General features: G+C 42.4%; 1 protein-coding gene across 1 annotated transcript in view; it reads right to left on the reverse strand.

The window, feature by feature from the left end:
* LOC147709484 (uncharacterized) overlaps window positions 1–18727 on the reverse strand; it is a 189232-nt gene that overhangs the window by 106510 nt on the left and 63995 nt on the right. Inside the window, exon 5 of the mRNA XM_086926004.1 lies at window positions 6434–6524. Within this exon, the coding sequence (XP_086782130.1) occupies window positions 6434–6524 (91 nt within the window). The remainder of the gene's footprint in view (window positions 1–6433; window positions 6525–18727) is intronic.

Consider the following 18727-nt stretch of genomic DNA (forward strand, 5'->3'; position numbering starts at 1 on the left):
GTGATGGGCCCCTTCAGTGCAGTACCCTGGCCTGACAGCTCCTGATCGATTGCGGAGGGGGACCCCTCCATGTACCTTGCAGGGGTGGAGTTTGTTAAGTCACCCTGCTTGCACAGACTTTTAGCAGGAGTTTGTCCCCTGCTGTAAAATCAGCACATATGGCAATACGTGTCGCGCCACAGGGTGCTGCTGCTTTCTGGCAGTCGATTAGACATTCTACTCGAGCTGCAGCTTCGTCAATGGTAATGGCAGATTTTTCAATGCGAGTGGTCCCGACCTGCCTCGAACCCATGCGATGAGAAATCTCGCCAGGAGGCGGTCTACTGATTGATTATTTCTTGCAAGCGCTTGCCAAATTACTGTTGGTGAGCCGCTAGAGAGAAAAAACTCTTACTAAAAAGCACTTGTAAGTACATAGCTATAAACAAAAAATTGTGTGATGTTTCTGGTATAAAATACTTGAGATATGTCAGATTTGAAAATATTGAAACCCCATATGTATCTGTTTACATTCTACAGCTTTCCAATTTGTGTTTATGTAAGTCAAGACAAATTTTGTATAATGAAACATCAATACATAGATTTCGGACCAGATCCCCCTTCCCACATATGGCAATTATGTTTAGATAGTGAATACTGGGATGCTAACACAATGTATATCAATGCTCACAGTCTAGATGCAATTTTAAATATATAAAATAAGTCCATGGAAAGAAAGAAACATGCGTTCAAGGCCTGCTATAGGTCTAGAGCTTATAACCGCAGGAACAAAACAATTACCCTGTACATATTTAATCAGGTGCACAGGAAAGTCAAGGATTTCAAAGTCATCTTATCCCATAGGATGTCTCCACTTGCTGGAGCATTCTGGGCCTAATTTACAAAACTTTTTACGGTAGGTGTGGGTTTCTCCATTCTTATGCCCTTCTTATAAGTTGAGACTAACTACCACCCCCCTATAATTTAGCATCTGACATGGAAAACTGATCAAAATAAATCGGGCACCTAAAAAAGGCAAAACATGCACAACTCAGTGTGTTAAATACCTGTTCTGTATGTTATGCATAATTTTCAAGAGGACACTAGAAATAGCAGGTATTTACCATACTTGCTAAAAACCTTGATGTAAGTTACTAAGGGGCATATGTAGGAAGCCGTTTGCGAGTCACAAACACTGGAATTCTCAGAATTTCGGCGTTTGCGAATAGCAAACGGCGTTTTGGTATGTATAGGCTAAATAGCAAAATAAAGAATCGCAAAAATTGCGATTCCTTATTTTGCTCAAGCATTTAGGGAATCGCAATTTTGTGATTCCTTAAATGCTATGTAGGGGTGCCTCGCAAATTGCGAGTAGATGGTATTTAGCGATTTCCTGTCAAAATGCTTTTTTTTTTTTCATTCAAAGTGCCATGTGGCACACAGACATGCCCTTAGGGCATGTATGTGCGCCACATGTACTTACAGGCACATTCTGGGGGTGCAACAGGTGTCCTTTGGACACCGTGGCACCCTTGGATTTGCGATTCTCAAATTGCAATTTTCTCATAGAAAATCGCAATTTGAGAATGTATCCCCATTCATTCCTATGGGCCTCTTGGCCCATAGGAATTAATGGGACACTCATTTCTTAATTGCGATTCGTAATTTGCTAATCGCAATTAAGGAATTTTAGAGATTCGCTAAAAAATTGTCATTTATTACCTACATTCCATTTTGCAATTCTCAAATATCGATTCCTTAAAAATCGCTATTTGCAAATCGCAAAATGGAAATTACCTACATATACCCCTAATTCATTCCTCCTACAGAAGTCCTCCTCGTCATAGTACTAACATAGGAGGATGTACCCGAGTGCAAGAAAAGATCAGCTCAGGCCACATATATGCTTCTCAATGAGAAATATATTTTTTTAATACTGATTTACCAAAATTGTCTGTCTCTCGTGAGAACAAATCCAACTTGTAGTTTGAAAGAAACTGGCCCATGCAGCGGCTCAGCAGATCTCCTGCCGGGGGACCAAGAAGCAGCCACTGCTCTGGTAGACCTTGCAATGACACTGTCTGGCAAGCCCAACTCCATAGAAAAATAGGCATGAGCAATCGCTTGCCTGACCCATCTACTGATAGTAGTGTTCAATGTCTTTTGACCTCTACAGGCTGCCCCGTGAGAAACAAATGGAGAATGAGAGGCCAGAATGGTTTTGCCTGCTCCAGGTACACGAAAAGAGCTCTACGGACATCCCGGGAGGATGCAATGTTAGATGGGGTCAGAAAATTGGGAAAATAATCTCCTGAGAGCAGTGAAAAGTGGAAGGAACTTTAGGGTGAAACTTCAGCCTCATAACAACCCTATCCTGGAAAGACTTTTGATAAGGATAGGTGACAATCAAAGAAGACATTTCCCCACAGGCGACCAGAAATATAACTTTAGAGGAAAGCCACGCTCAGCTCACCTGATCCAAAGCTTTAAAAAGCCTTTCCTGCAAGCACCCCAGAACCACTGATAAGTCCTATGAAGGAATCAGACAAGACTCGTCAGTAGCTTTTTCCTTGAGGAAGAATAATAGAGAGTTCCCTCCAGGCTGCCTAAGTGATCTAATGGTGGCCCACTGGGAACCTAAAGTAGTGTGTGCTAAACCTTTAGAGAAGCCATCCTTTAAAAAAATCAAAAATGTGAAATTGCTCACCAGAGACTGGATCACAGGAATTCTTAGAATACCATACATAATCTTTTCTCCAATGCTTGATATAGGCTGTAGTTGTGGAATCCTTCATTATCGATTGAATATCACAGGTCACCCCCTGTGGTGAACATCCTAAATGTTGCAACCCACCCCTCTCAATTTGCAAGCCATTAATCACAACTGGGTGATCTGTTTGAGAGATAGATATGGGAACCAAAGAGGGCTGGGAGGGAACGTTAATTGAAGGGGAGGTTACGCTGCTGGAAGAGTCAAAAACGGAAACTATGGTATCCTTGGCCAAAACTGTGCCACCAGAATCACTGTTATTTCCTCCCTCTAAATACGCTGTAGCACCTTCAGCCGGAGGGAAATTGAAGAAAAGGCAAACAGAAGGCCCTCAGGCCATGGAACTGCTATGGCATTCACCCTCCAAGGCCTTGGGAACACCTTCACTGTTCAAAACCACAGCAGGAGGGCATTCAACTGGGATGCAAAAAGATCTAGAGAGGGAACTCAAAAAAGCTTCATTGCCATCTGAAATGCCTGCAAACTGAGATGGGAATCCAAGGACATGCGCCTGCTCAGGCTGTCTGCGTGCAGATTGGAAATTACTATAATATTCATTGTTCTAAATGTTATCAAGTGGACTTCTGCTCAGGAGAAAATCTAGTCAGTTAATCGGGCTAGGGAGTGGGATCCCATGTTCCCTGGCCGGTTTCTGTAAGACTTTGCCACCTGATTGGCCATCCTTACAAGAACAGCATGACCCATCACCCTGGGAGTAAAGCTGAGAAGAGCACTCCCAATAGCTGCTAGCTCTTGGCAATTGGAAGAATTGTGAGCCTCTGACAGAGACCTCTTGCACTGAGCCTCTTATCCGTCTAGAGAGCATGTTGTACCAGCGGCCTTAAATGGAGACGGCCCATGGCACATTTGTACAAGCCAGCATCAGGCCCTGAACCTTTAAACCTTGATGATCTGGATCCGACTAAAACTAATGACGCTCTTGGAGATGAAATTTCAAAATCAACATCCAGTCCTCTGGCCAAGAAACTGTCACCTACACTGCATCGAAGAGAGTTCTAATTCATTTTTTCTGATGGGTTGGAAGCAGTTATGACTTGTCTTCTTTCAGGAGAAATCCAAGAGATTTGAGACCGTCGCACACTCGGGGCACATCTTCCCCTGCCTTGGAAAGAGAGGATGCAACAATTAGCTAACCATCCAAGTAGGGAAAGAATTGTAAGACTTGTACCCCAAGCAAATGCCAATGCACAATGCACACCCACTGGTGCGTGTACCCTTGTGAATATTCGTGCAGAAGGGGAGATGCTGAAAGTAAACACCTTGAACTATAAATAATTCGACCATACCACAAAGTGAAGGAACCTCTGGGAGTGAACCTGAACTAACACATCCTGTAAGTCCAATGTCATGAGGAAGTTCCCTGGAAAAACCAGAGGAATGATCCTCCATAAAGTCACCATTTTGAACATCATCCAGTTTACTTATTTGCTGAGGAATTTCAAATCTGGTCCCAGATGGAAGCTTCCATCCACCTTTGGTTTTCCTTTCTGACCTAGTAACTGGCACCATTGCTCCCTTCTGCTAGAGAGTGCTTAAAGCTCTCCTTGTCTCTTTACTTCAGCATCAGCATTTGCACAGGGAAGTGATCGGTTGGAAGAGACTGGAGTTTTAGCAGGTAACCGTGATCCACCACTGTCAGCCCCCATTTGTCTGACCAACACCCTCAAAGAGGCCTTTTCTCCCTCCCCCCATTGGAGAGTGCTTGTTATTCTTTTGGTTGAGACTGCTGAAGTTCTCGAGGTTGCTGTGGTCATGATTCTCCAGCTTTCACGGTTCCGCGACCTCAAGCTCGGGCTGAAAGGGCTGTTAATTGTGGAGTGCCCGATTAAAATGCTTATTCACAAATGAGCGCTTATTCATAAAAGGTTTCAATGGTTGAAGCAACGTTTTCTCTTCCACAGCCTTCTGTACCACCTCACCCACTTCTGCACAAAAGAGTATGTCTCCTGTAGAAGGAAGTTGTAGAAGTAGCTACTTTTGAGCCTGTTCCAACTTCAACATATTTGACCAAAATAGATGCTGAGCAGCACTGCAGGCTGAAATGGAAGACCAGAGGAAACCAATCAAAAGTCCAAAAGAAACTGAGCCAGCAGTTCCATATTTGCTAAAATCTCCGTCTTAAAGACAATGAAATGGGAGCTAAAGGTCTTTCAAGAAAGTCTCTTGAGGAATAAGCCTTGCTGCCAGAATTAAGAAACGTGCTGCTGCATGTCAGTGTTTCAAAGAACCCTCAATCTTCTCATCCATTCTGTCGGACAGAGAAGCCTCTTCCAATGCCGCAGACGTAGCAGGCATGATACTACTTAAAATGGTATTTCCGTAAGGAAAATGTGGGTACTTTTCTTCATGTCTCCATAGGTTAGCGTTTGAAAAGGAAACATGGAAAGTTCGACTTATCTATTTCCCTTTTTGAAGAACTTCAACTCAATCACTTCATGTCTGGACAGAACATCAGTAGGAGGAGTTGTACACTAAGAGAATACTTGTGTGGCACCTTTGGGGCTGGAATCCCAACGTCTGCCTAATGTGCTTCCACAACTCCTGAAAAGGCACTCCTTGAATATATTTGCCCTTAGAGTCAATCACTGGGTCCTACTCATCATCAGCCATACTTTTCTGTTTTTTGGCAGAAGACTGAGAACGCAGCAGCCACAGCATCATCAGTCATTGATTGAAAGTCTGACATTGAGAACATCATAACCTTCTCCTCTGCTAACGGAGCAGATGCTAAAGTGCTCGGGTCAGGTTCCATCATTCAAATGAAGCCGTACCAAAGGCAGCAGCACTTGTTTAAATAGGTTATTCAGCAACTAATGACCATCATGCGAGATGGTAAACATGAGTGGTAACCAACATGCACGCCTTTCTGGCGCGTACACACATGCTACCAGTGAGTTGCAACCATTTCTACAGCTCATGACATAACCCAGACCTCAGAAATAGCTTCCACCCCAGTTGTACAACCTGGACAGGAAGAGCAGCTGAATTGCTGGCAATAAAATTGGACCGCTGCAGCTGGCCCTTTGGGCGGGATGGCGTATGCAAGAACGACTGACTTCCTGATAGTGTGGAAGAGGCCGCTTTAATGAAACAGGTTCAAAGCTTTATACCAATTTTGGCTTTACGCCTTAGTTACGAAGCTCAATCTGGCCTCACTATACATTTCAATCTATCTCTCCAAATCCTTCTTCCGCCCCCCCTAAGCAACCCTTCCCAACCAAACAAAATCCAATCACAACACTTCTCGCTCAAACTCCCTACATCCGAACCTTGTGCATTCCATCATGAACTCCTCCTCCCTACCCCCCCTACCACCCCTGCACCCTACATTGAGTCACCCGGCCATTAAGAAACAGTGCCTGTGAGGGAAATATCTCCACAATCAAGGCCCGGCCCTTGAGAATGGACCCCAAGTAGCCTAGGAAACCTACTGGGCTGCTCAACTTTAGAGAAACATCTTTAAACTGTAACATCACTCCATGGGAACGTGTTCAGCAATATATTTTCCTTCTTTTCCACTTCTCTGCAGCCCCGCTCTAAAACATTATGACAATACTTTTGCAAAGTACTTAGAAGCAGCTACTCTGGCATTCAGAGGTCAGTTAAAATGTTGTATGCATTAAAATAGGTATATACAGTATGATGTCATCATTTTGGACTTACTGCCAATATCTCTTTCTTCTGGAGAACTGTGTTCGAATTTGCATTTCGCAGCAACCTTTTTTGCAGTCGCTGCGGCTTCTTTGCTCCACACCTGCAGTAAAAGTTAAAACATATTATGTTGCTTGTCTGTAAAAGTGTTTTTTTCTTTCTGCATCACATTTTTTGCAGTCGGAGTATTGAAACTAAATTCCACATATGTTATATACCAGTAGTGGGTACAGGATTGCTTGGAAATCTCAAATCCAGATTACAGTGGTACTGATGGATTTTGAAAGGCGGTTCTATGTAACCAAAGAAGAACGGAGAAGAAAGAACGCCCGAATAGAGGGGGATCTTGATCCTGGTACAATTTTATTTCATAACAGTGCACATTTTCAATCTCACCTCATGTCTACCATCATAACACATCACACAACTAAAGTGACGAGATTCCTAAAGCGAGATCTGGGACAGATCACAGACACAGAGAAGGGACTACAACGAAACTGCCAAAGTTAAATCGTCATGAAAGAAGAGATACAATTTACTTCAATGGTAAATTATGAACTGTCTATTGAAAAATTAGTCAACATTGCATTTTGTAACTAGCATATCTTGGGCACATGTGTGTAGAGATCAGATAACACTGATTAATAGTGTAAAAGGTGCCGTCAATGGTAACATCACTAATGTACATCTTAAACTTAAAATGGCCCTCATAACTTCAATTTGGACCCTACTTTTAGTCACTCACAAAATGACAAGTTCGATTCTGTGACAATCTAAAATATTTTGCAGCACATATACGAGTAGATGTTTGTTTTGATTATTTATTGACCAGCATAGGAGTAAGGTGATTTAGAAACAATGGTATTAAAGGTTTTTCTGCAAATATCTGAACTCTGGCCCAAATTGAGATAAGCAAGCGTGCAAAAGAGAGGTAGAAGAATGGCACAGCATTAAATTACAGTCCCTATATACTAATACCATTCATTTGTATACACAATGACAAATTAAGGTATCATTCTGGCTACCTCCCAATTACCGTAAAGGAAGACTATGTGCCTGTTAGGAAAATACCAAAAACGGATGCTCTAGAAATCTAGTAATCTATAGAGGTACCACATATCTACCCACAAGTAGATAAAAACACTAGGGATGCTATTTCAACAACTTGTGTATTCTCGGTTTTGAGTCTATCATTTAAATGTGTGCTGTAAATATAAGCAATGTACGAAGAACAAATGCATTGTGCAGTAATGTACACTATTGCGCAGTGCTTAATTTGTAATAGAATAAGTGCCAGGTTCTTAGGTATTGCTGATAAACCCACGGCTGGCACTACTGAATGTCAGTGTGCCAGATATCAAGGTTGTGTAGTCTTGATTCCACTTCATGCTTCTTTAGTCCACCACAAAACACTCCACACCTCTTTATCTAACACTTGAAGGTTGGTCCCCATAAACGAGTGCTGGCGGGTGCCACCTACAACCACATGCTCAAATTCAGCACTGACTACTAATTTACGCACCTTGTTCTCCCTGATCCAAACTGTAGCTCCTGATCTCCCGATGGCGGCCATTTTTCTTGACGCCTCAAAGGCCTTTGATTCAGTTGAATGGAATTACCTCTTTGCTGTGTTACAGAGGATGGGGTTTCCTGGGCTGTTTATCTCCTGGATACAGCTGTTATATACTCAGCCCTCTGCCAGGATACTTATCAACGGCTGGTTATCCCCTTCGATCAATATCACACGGGGCACACGGCAGGGGTGTCCACTCTCCCCCCTGCTCTTTGCTATTGCCATAGAGCCGCTTGCTTGTCATTTCCGGCAGCTGCATTCGACAGGTGCATTCCGATGTTTTTAGCGTCAGATTGCAATTTCATTGTAGGCTGACGATATGACGCTATTTGTCAAAGATCCTGTACATAACTTAAACCCATTGCTGCGAGAATTTGTTGTACTCGGCAGACTGTCGGGGTCCAAATATACTGGACAAAATCACAATTGTTTCCTCTTACTGATGCTGTATCGGAATATCCACTAGATTTTCCGTTGGAATGATGTCACTCAGATCCCAGATATTTGGGCATACAAGTCTCTCGAGATAGAGAGGAGACGCTTAGACTGAACTATGGGGTAGCTATAACCAAACTGACCGCTTCAGTAGACCGATGGATTTCCCTCCCTTTATCTATGGCGGGAAGAGCCTCGCTCATTAAAATGGTGGTACTCCCCCGCTTTTTATACCTTTTTTTAAATGTCCCCTATTACCCGGGAGCGTTTTTTTTCAAGTCACTTAGAACTGAATTGATACAGCTGTTTTTGGGGGGGGCAAACAACCGAGGATTCGATGGTCGGTTCTGACACAGCCCTATGACAAGGGGGGCTTCGACTTGCCTGACTTCGAAGTGTACTATCTGAGCGCCCAGGCGCATTATGCCTATCATTGGATGAAACCCAAGCCTTATATGCCCCAATTGGCGGTGGAGGATTGGGTGGCACATCCTCTACCCTTAAGTGGCTTTATACACGGGCCGGCTGCGGCTATCGAGACCCCGCTTACTACTGTCACGTGCACGATAGATGCTTGGCGCCGCATAGCCAACATGTTAGGATGTTTTTTACTATACTCGGCGCGGATGCCCCTGACTTACCATCCCAAGCTGGGTTTACTGAAGGAGACTGGTTTCCGATTGCTGTGCCAAAGACTTAAGAAGAGCACATGGGGCGACCTTTTTGCGGAGGGGCAATTCATGACTAGAGATTTATGCCACTAGATATTTTTTATTATATACGACTGCGCCAAGGGCTGAAAGAGATTTTACCGGACTACCCGCAGGAACCTGACAACATGACCCCTCTGCATTTTTTGCTAAGCTCGCAGGATGGCGCACATTTAGTGTCAGGCATAGCTAACCACATCAGGACGCAACGCACAGGTTTGGAAAGGTCTGCCCGAACGCACTGGGGGGAAGACTTGGCCCTAGACATTACTGACGATCAATGGGTGTACTGTAGTAGCATTACGGCCAAAATCTCTGCTAGTTGTCGGCTCAAGATAATTCATTATAGATTTCTGCAGTGACTGTACTATACGCCGGCTAAGAAATTTAGATTTCACCTGTCTGATCACGATCGTTGTGAGCGTTGTCATGCAGAAGGGGCCGGATTTCTCCATTTGGCCTGGGAGTGCCCGAATGTAGGGAGTTATTGGACACAGGTACACGAAGCCCTGGAGGCCATGGTGGGAGTCCCTAGATGCGAACCCCCTGTTAATGTTGCTGGGATACACGCTGCCAGTGCCTAAATCGTATAGGAAATTCATCGATATCACTCTATTGCTGGCAAAGAGAAGAGTGGCATGCCGGTGGGGTCGGGGGAGAGCCCCGAAATTTAAGGATTGGCTCAATGATGTTATTTATTGTCAAGAACAGTTTGCTATTTTTTCCGAAACAGTCAATGGCCAGTAGACCTAAGGACATTTGGGGGCCTCTGACCAACTATTTAATCTCGCACAGTGCGACTGATGAAGCTGCAGCCAAAGGTTTAGATACTCTGTACGGGGTGTAGAGGCAGGTATGCTTGATAAACCACTACTAGAGTTCGCTCCTTGATGTTTTTGAGATCCTCTTGCTGACCGATATGGGTATGTGTACCTGCATCTTTCCTTCCTTGTAATATATGACTTAATGTCTAATAGTGGGTTTACATCTGTGTGGAATGTGATGCCCCGACATTTACACCTGCTTCTCCTAATAGTAATAATGATAGCCTTGTACTATTTACTGCTCCAGAATGTCAAAGTCCTACAAGTGATGCTTGATTGTTTGTTATCTAATGATGTGCCTCATGTTTTCTCCTACTTCCCTTTGGATGTACAATATGTGCTCCCCTTGTATGATGATATTTGTTACTGAAAAATGCAAAAAAAATAAAGTTACAAAAAAAAAAAAAGATAAGGCTTTCCATGATATAGAATGTTGGTAAGCTTCAATTTGAATTAAATAAGATTGAGGACATATTGGATTTAGGTATTGTGGCACTACCTAGTGAAAACAATTAAGGGCAGATTAAGGGGCGCTCCTAGGATATGTAAGATAGAACATGACTAATAAGATATATGACAGCAAACTTAGATTTAAAATTAAGTTGGACTGAGGCCTTTTTAACCAGGGCAGGTACAGTTTGAGAAACTGAAGGGAGGTGTTTGGTTGATAATAACGGTGGCTATTGCCAATTTAGAGAAGTGGTAAGAGGAAGTAAAAGAGAATGTGCATATTGTATATGCCTATATGACTTTGCTTCAAAAATGATAAATGTACAACATAAATGAAATAGAGATTTACTTGAAGACAAAAAACAAACAAAAAACTTTTATTGGGAAGATCATTTTCTGCGATTACTTCACATATATGTGTTTGTATTTTTGCAATCACTTTTTAATGTTTTATCTGTTATATAAACAATGAAGTATAAGAAATGGATATGTAACATGGCTGCTTTCAGGATCTTGATTGAAATTGTAAAATCACATTGTAGGTGTTTGGTTCTTCTAATGTATTGTTTTGTGTGTATGTTTTTATGTTTAGCAGCCCTAAAGAAATCCCCAGAAAACAGGGACGAAACACGTAGGCTGTTCATCTCAGGACATGTCGTCTTGCCCTTTTTGAACATTGCTAATAAAACTGATGAAAAGCACATTTGAAAGAGTATTGTGCAGTATATGCTTGTTTGCTGTTTAGAATTGTGTTGTGCAAGTGATACATGTTGTTAAAAGCACCAGGATGTGCAAAATATTTCTTTGGACTCACTAAAAATTCTTTGTTGGTGCCCTTCGCTTTTGTTTTAGCTCTTGTAGAGGTTTGGATCTTCACGGTTGATCCAAAAGAGTGAGCACATTTGAAAATATTTGAGACAAATCCCATCCCTTGCCAGGCCATCGCACTGAGGCAATGGAGGGCTGGGGAGAGCGCAAGTAATAGAATGGGCCTCATTGGGGGCCAGGTATTGTTTGGGCTGTTGGGCCATTGTCACCTTGGCCCCAGTGTTTTTCCCAGGGTCATTCGCCTCCCACCTTCAGGCCTTGATGCAGAGTGTGTGGGCATAGGCCACATAGAAAGTGGCATGAAGGTCAGAGCTGCTGAGATGGGGGATCAGATTTGAGTCCCGGCGTCTGCTCAACATCCTGTGATTTTGGGAAAATCGCTTCACCTCCCAGTCCCTGAATCTGATTGTGTGCAATGTAATTGGTGCTCACGAATATCGCTCCAATAGCCTTGGGCTGAGTTCACACTATATAAAACTGCCAAAAGAAGAACAATAAAAAAAAAACATCTGTTCATGTTTTATGATTCTGCAAAGTCTGAGCATGATGGTGAAAGCAGACTCTTTTTATATACACATGCCTATTTTTAGCACAGCTTTTCTGCCTTTGTTTAGTTGATCTATCAATCACGGATCATTTAGTCAGCGTCAGAACGCATTTTAAAGTACTTTCCCTTCTGTTTACTGTCCCAAAGAACAAATACCTGATTTGGGTGGTTTTCGTACCCGCCAGGACATGAACATATCAGCCATGCCTGTAACAAACCACGCATGTGGCAAACCTAGCCAGATCAGGTGTGGCCAATGAACACTGATGCAAAAGTCCAATTTAATTCCTATTAGTGCCTCACTGTCTGGGTTTCCTTATGTTATGGAGGCTGCTCTCTGACAATTAAGTCATTCTGTACCTCTTGTTGGATTCACCATTCTACTTCTGTGTTCTTTGCATGCTTTTTATTATTCAGGGAGGGCCTAGACTTTTGCTAGGATAACAACATTTTGTTGTGTTTATATTTTCTAGTATCCCCCTCCTGCGCCTGCAATGGGTATCTTGTTGGGAGATGTTTGTGGCTTTCATTTCCCTCCCAAGTAGAAACGGACATTCAAATGTCCTAGCTTACCTCCATGTGGCCACACCCATCTCTCACTCTGCTGCCTGCATGAGTGGGAAAACAGCAGGCCTATGAGTTTCTGCCTCGTTGTTCTAACCACAGCCCCTTTCTCAGTCTGCCAGGAAGACACACTTTCTGAATTGAAGTAGTGAGAATTCATGGATTACCTTCCCGCCTCCTGATTACCACGCCCACGTTAGCCAGAAGAGGGACATGAAAGCTGTTTGCATCAGACAACTTCAAGATGGGCTCTACAGCACCCACCACCAGGAGGATCTTGTCCAAAAATTGCAGCAGGAGATTAAAGTGAAGACCTGCACAAACTAGCCCTTAGGCATTCACAAGACATGCTTTACCAGGCTGCTGCTTCAGCTTACTTCATCGCTTTAGGCCCCAACCTTTTCTTCCCTTCACAGGAGTAAGGGATCCATGTTACACCTTCAGTAGCCAAGTCGAACTCCGGAGACTTCAGCAGAAGGCAGGCTGACTCTCCCATACAGAACTGCAGAGTTTTCACCCAACCATTTCTTTTCAGTTCTTCTCCTATGCCAGAAGCACAACAGGACCAATCTCCAGGGCCATCTAATCCCCTTTGCACCCCACTCTGCACAGCACTGACCAAATCAGGATGAGTAAAGCGGTACTCAAGGCCATATCTAGTGCTCTGCGATCGCACCCCCACCACATCCTGAAAGTCCTGGACTAGGCTCAGTGCACTAGGTCTGCCCCAAAGATTTACTGACTTACCACATCCCGATACAAAAGGGGATGATGGACTCACCCCCAGTCAACTGATCTGGGTTTAATCCATCACCATTCTCCAGCTCACTCAGCCACCCCATTTCAGACAAGGCCATATGCAAATCAGTCTGACCCTGTGCCTCATGGGAACAGTCCAGCCCGAACTGCCAAGCCATGTCTTCCCTGCCAGAATGGAAACGTAAGATGGCAACACATGGGTTACCATTAGAACCACCAACACTGTTAGTATGTGAGGGCCCCTAGACAGTCCCCTTCCATTGCCAGAATTTAGTGATGCACCATATGTTATGTTATGGCTACTTTTATAGCGCAGCGAGTCACCCGGGGGCATCTCGGCGCTTACCTAGAGAGAAAGAGGTGGGTCAGACCGGAGCTATTAAAAATTAAAAACAGAAAAGTTTTAAATTGTTTTCTAAAAACAGTATAAGAGAGACATTCACGCAGTGCAATAGGCAGATGGTTCCAGTAACTTGGTGCGAGGCACGAGAAGGCCTTTCCTCCCGTGCGATTGAGACGTATTCGAGGGACTTTTAAGAGTGCTAAGGAATTAGATCTGAGATTACGACCAGATACCTGTTTAATGAATTTCTTTTGAAGGTAGAGGGTACATTTGCCATTTAATGCGTTAAATGTGAAGCAGCAGATTTTAAAGTTGGACCGCTTCTTCACAGGTAACCAGTGTAAATCTCTCAACAAAGGGCCTGATGGAGAGCCTGGAGGACGGTTTAAGATCATTCTTGCTGCGGTATTTTGAATCATCTGCAATTTAGCCAGGAACGTCTCACCAACTTCGGCAAACAATGCATTCCCATAATCCAGGCGGCTGATCACCATTGCCTGGACCAGGGTTCTGCGATGTTTAATGGGCAGATAAGGCAATATCCTATGTAGTAGACGTAAACTGTAGTAGCAGGAGCTGGTGGTGGCAGAGATATGATCTTTCATAGACAGTTTCTGATCCAGTTTCAACCAAGGTTTTTCACCGATTGAGCGGGATTGAGGCAGTACCCAGTTGGCGCCGCCACCAATCCTCAGTCAAGATGGTGGGGGCTTTCCCAAATAGCATAACCTCAGTTTTGCTGGGGTTCAGTTGAGGGCAGTTCTCAGTCATCCAACTTGAGATGGTGAGCATACCCGCTGAGAATCGACTTTGCTCAACTTCTATATTGGGGCCAATTGGGAATATCAACTGAGTATTATCAACATAGGAGATTATTTCGAACCCTAGTGGTTCTACAATTTTTGCAAAAGGGGCCATGTATACATTAAATAATGTTGGACTTAAACGGGAGCCCTGAGGAACGCCCTTGTCGAGCCGGGATTTCTGAGAATATGACCCCTCTTACAGGTGGAGCCAAAGTGGTAATGGTCTCAGAGAGGGAGTAATACAAGTCCATTAAATGTGTTTTACTCTAATAAGTTATAAGGATGGACAGAGCATTCCCACAATGACCCATCCGTCCTGTAGTGTCTGTATTGATCTACACAACACTGATCGTTATGCTTCTACAGCCAGGAGAATACCCTTGTGATGCCACTGTTGCAAGGAGATCAGCCACCTCGGGGACTCGTGTGATCAGAAGAAGGAAAGGGAAGCACAGCCTGGGTGTCGCCTTTGTAGATGCACTCAGGGAAGGATGCTAAAGACCAGTATGGATGCTTCCCTCTGAGAGTGCATTTATGTAGTATACAATATCGCCACAGAGTTTACAGAGCCATCCAGTCCTGTTCTCTGCATTCAAAGAACTACTGGTCACATCTACATCTGAAAGAGCAACGTCCTAGTCCAGGAGCTTATTTCAAAGATGGAGACTCAGAGTGAAAAGGGCTAAAGTGAATGAGCGTCTGTGCAAGAGCAGAATGACTCTTACACTTCTGGAGAAGCACGTCTTAAGGAGTTAATTTGGGTGACAGAATGTTGGGAGGCAGCAGTTACATTGCCTTTGAGTCACAAGAAGTCACAGAGTCTCAATCAGAAAGTAAAGTAAGTCCAAACCATCCATCCTCTAGACACCCAATTAAGGGGCGGACAGTCAGTCAGTCAAAAAAATACTTTATTCGACAGCCAAGCATCATAAAAGCACAATTCATTGAAGGACAGTCATTGGATGCTGGGGCGGAGCTGCCAACCTCCCCTTCCATGTCCATCTTAACACTTTCAACCAACATCTGATGCGAGCATTCAGCCCAGTCATCTAATGTAAGCCATAGAGCTAGTAGGCCGTGCACTATATAATCGGCAATAAAATTAGGGGAAAGTTGTTGTATTCTTACAATGATGTAATGTTCCATGTCTCCATGCTCACTGGATTCCAGAGTGTGGAATCCAGGGAGCAGCACAGAGATGAACTGTTCCTGAGTGACTTGGTACTTGGATCTCCCTGGGGTTGTTGCTGTGAATAAACTACTATTTTGGATCTACAAATCTACTGTACTTGGAGTCATTTCATTGGCCACGAGGATGGGATCGTTTTAAAGAATTTTATCATCAACCTGGATTAATGAAAATCTTATGAAGAAATCAACTGATGATCAACTGATGAACTAAAACTTTATGAAGAGATATTTTACTGATGAATTTAATGAATGCAACAACCCCAGATTAACAGAACATTTCGGTGGATTTCCAAGGTATCTGATTTTTTTTACTTACATTTTACTAATTTGCGTTTGAATTTGCGTTTGAATTTGAACCTAATTGATAAATCTACAACCGTGTGAGCACCACTGCTCCAGTACTGTAATCGCGCAATTTGGATGTTTCTATTTGGGCACGCTATATCTACTTTTTGCTGAAGTGTGTTTTCGCCCAAAAATTACATCGTGAACTTTCAACGCTTCTTACTTGAAAAATGCTGTGTTGATTTGATTTCTACTCCTCGCGTGCAGCCGACATTGTTTGGATTCTCAAGCGTCTCTACGCATCAACGCGACTCGTCAGTTGCAGCTCTAAGCGTCCCTACGCAGCAACGCAACGTGTCTATTTTTGTAAACAAAGCACGCGTCATCGCGTATCACTACGCTACGACGTATGCGTGACAGCCATCTTTAATCTCCTTGACAACCTGATGCCACTGATCTCTTCAGCTTCACGATCTGCAATTTCTTCGTTTACACGCGCGTTTACACGCCGCGTTTATACACTGCATCCATTTCATTAACGCTTTGCTGTACGCTCGTTAAAAAAAAAACGAAAACAACGTTGACAACAGTTTCTTCTGCTACATGTTTCCTCGCAGACAACGGTGACTACATTATTTGTGTTAATTTATTATTTTACATCCTTGTGACAACGGTGACTACTTTAATTATTTTAGTTATTTTTTTTATTAACCATTTGCTTCTTGATATTATTACTTGTTTATTATAATCTTAGTAAGCAGTATGGATGTATCATCTTCTGTGATTGCTCCTCCTAAATTTTTGCAATCTCCTGGTCCTCCATCCATGAACTGGGAAGATTGGTCTGAATCTTTCGAGACTTATTTAGAAGCTATTGGTGGTGATGTATTTTTGCCATCCAGGAAGTTAGCATTATTAAAACACAATTTAGGGGTTGAAGGGAGGAAAGTCTTAAAAACTTTACCTATTATCAATCGTGTGGTTTCAACTGTTGTTGACAATGATGAAAGTAGTGAATCCAGTGAAACAAGTGCAAATGATACGTCCATAGATGTATATTCTGATGCATTAAAAGCCCTAGAAGAAAATTACGGAAAAAAAACTAGTATAGTAGTTGAAAGACACAAATTCTTCTCTAGAGTGCAGTTGCCTAGTGAAAATGTACAACAATATGTAGCATGCTTAAGAACTTTAGCCATCACATGTAAGTTTAAAGACCTACATGAAGAGATAATTAGAGATCAATTTATAAATAGAATTAAAAACATTAAAATTCAAGAACGCTTACTTGAACTCAAGAATCCATCTTTACAAAAGACCCTAGATACAGCTAGAAAAATGAAGAATACTTCTCATTACGTTAAAGAGTTAAGTTCCAAAGATGAATCTTCTAATGTGAATGCCTTATCTTCCAGCCATAAAAAGTCTGATTTTAGAAATGACAGCAAAGACTTCAAATCCAATTTGAAAAACAAACCACTTTTCACAAAAAGGGTATGTTTCAGATGTAGTAGTCAAAAACACACTGCTGATTTCACCAAATGTCCCGCTAGTAAAGTCACATGCATTAAATGCAAGAAGATTGGTCATTTTGCTAGGTGGTGTAGAACAGGTGATAATAGTAATTGGAAGCGTTCTGTCAACTGTGTGGAATCTTATGTTGAGAGTGATGAAGAAAGTGTTGAAAACAATGAAAATGATATTGAAGTAATGATGCTACAAGATGATTCTGTTAATGACATTTTTGATGATGATGATTACTGTCCACCTAAATGTGATGTATTGATAAATGATGTGCACATGATGCTGTGGGCAGATTCATGTTCACCATACACCATCATAGATAAAAACATGTGGGAAAATGGGAACAAAGACACCTTGGTAATTCCTGATGCACGACCTAAAGGCTATTGTGGCATTAAGTTACCTGTTATAGGTTATTTCAATGCCAAAGTAATTTTCAAAGGAAGATCTTGTTCAACAAAGGTATATGTTGTTGAACGAGGACGTGCTTTATTGAGTTGGAAGGATCTCAGAAAGATGGGGTTAGTACTGAACCCAAATCATCCAGATCAAGTGGTTTTAGCGAATGATTATCTTGATCAAGTTCTATTAACCAATGAGGATTCATCTTCAAGATGGGAAGCTATTTTTCCAAAATTATTTAGCAAAAATTTAGGATGTCTGATCAAATTTGAACATAAAATCATATTAAAAGCTGACAACACTCCATCTATCCACAAAGTAAGGAATGTACCTTTTGCTCTACGGAATTCTTTAAAGGAAGAATTAAATAGGTTATGTGACGCTAAGGTAATAGAACCTATTGAAGCTTCAGAATGGCTTAGTCCCATTGTTTTGGCTCGCAAACCCAACGGAAAAATTAGGATGTGTGTAGACCTGAGGGATCTAAATAAAAATATTTGGGTGGATAGACATCCCCTTCCACATATCAATGAAATGATTTCTAGTATTAAAGATGCCATGTACTTTTCTTCAATTGATTTGTCAAATGCATATCATCAAATCAAATTACACGCTGATTCTAGACATCTAACATCCTTTATTACACCGGAGGGTGCTTTTCAATATCTTAGAATGCCTTTCGGATTGGCATCTGCGTCCTCGGTTTTTCAGAGAGTCATGTGTAGCATTTTGAAGGCTGAACCAAATGTTAGAATTTTTCAAGACGATGTTCTTATTTGGGGGAAGGATTTAATTTGTCATGACCATGCAGTCCACAACGTGTTGCAAAAGTTGCAAGATGCTGGTTTAACTGTGTGTGGCGAAAAATGCAAGTTTGGAGTGAAAGAAATTGATTATCTTGGTCACACCATCTCCAATGAGGGTGTTAAACCTAAAATGAAATTGTTAGATGCCATTGAGAAAGCACCTCACCCCATTAATAAGGATCAATTACGATCATTTTTGGGACTTGCAGAGTATTATTCTAAATTTGTCCCAAACTTCGCTGATAAGGTACATAGTTTA

Source organism: Lissotriton vulgaris, chromosome 6, assembly GCF_964263255.1.
Source record: "Lissotriton vulgaris chromosome 6, aLisVul1.2, whole genome shotgun sequence".
In the NCBI taxonomy this organism is placed as follows: domain Eukaryota; kingdom Metazoa; phylum Chordata; class Amphibia; order Caudata; family Salamandridae; genus Lissotriton; species Lissotriton vulgaris.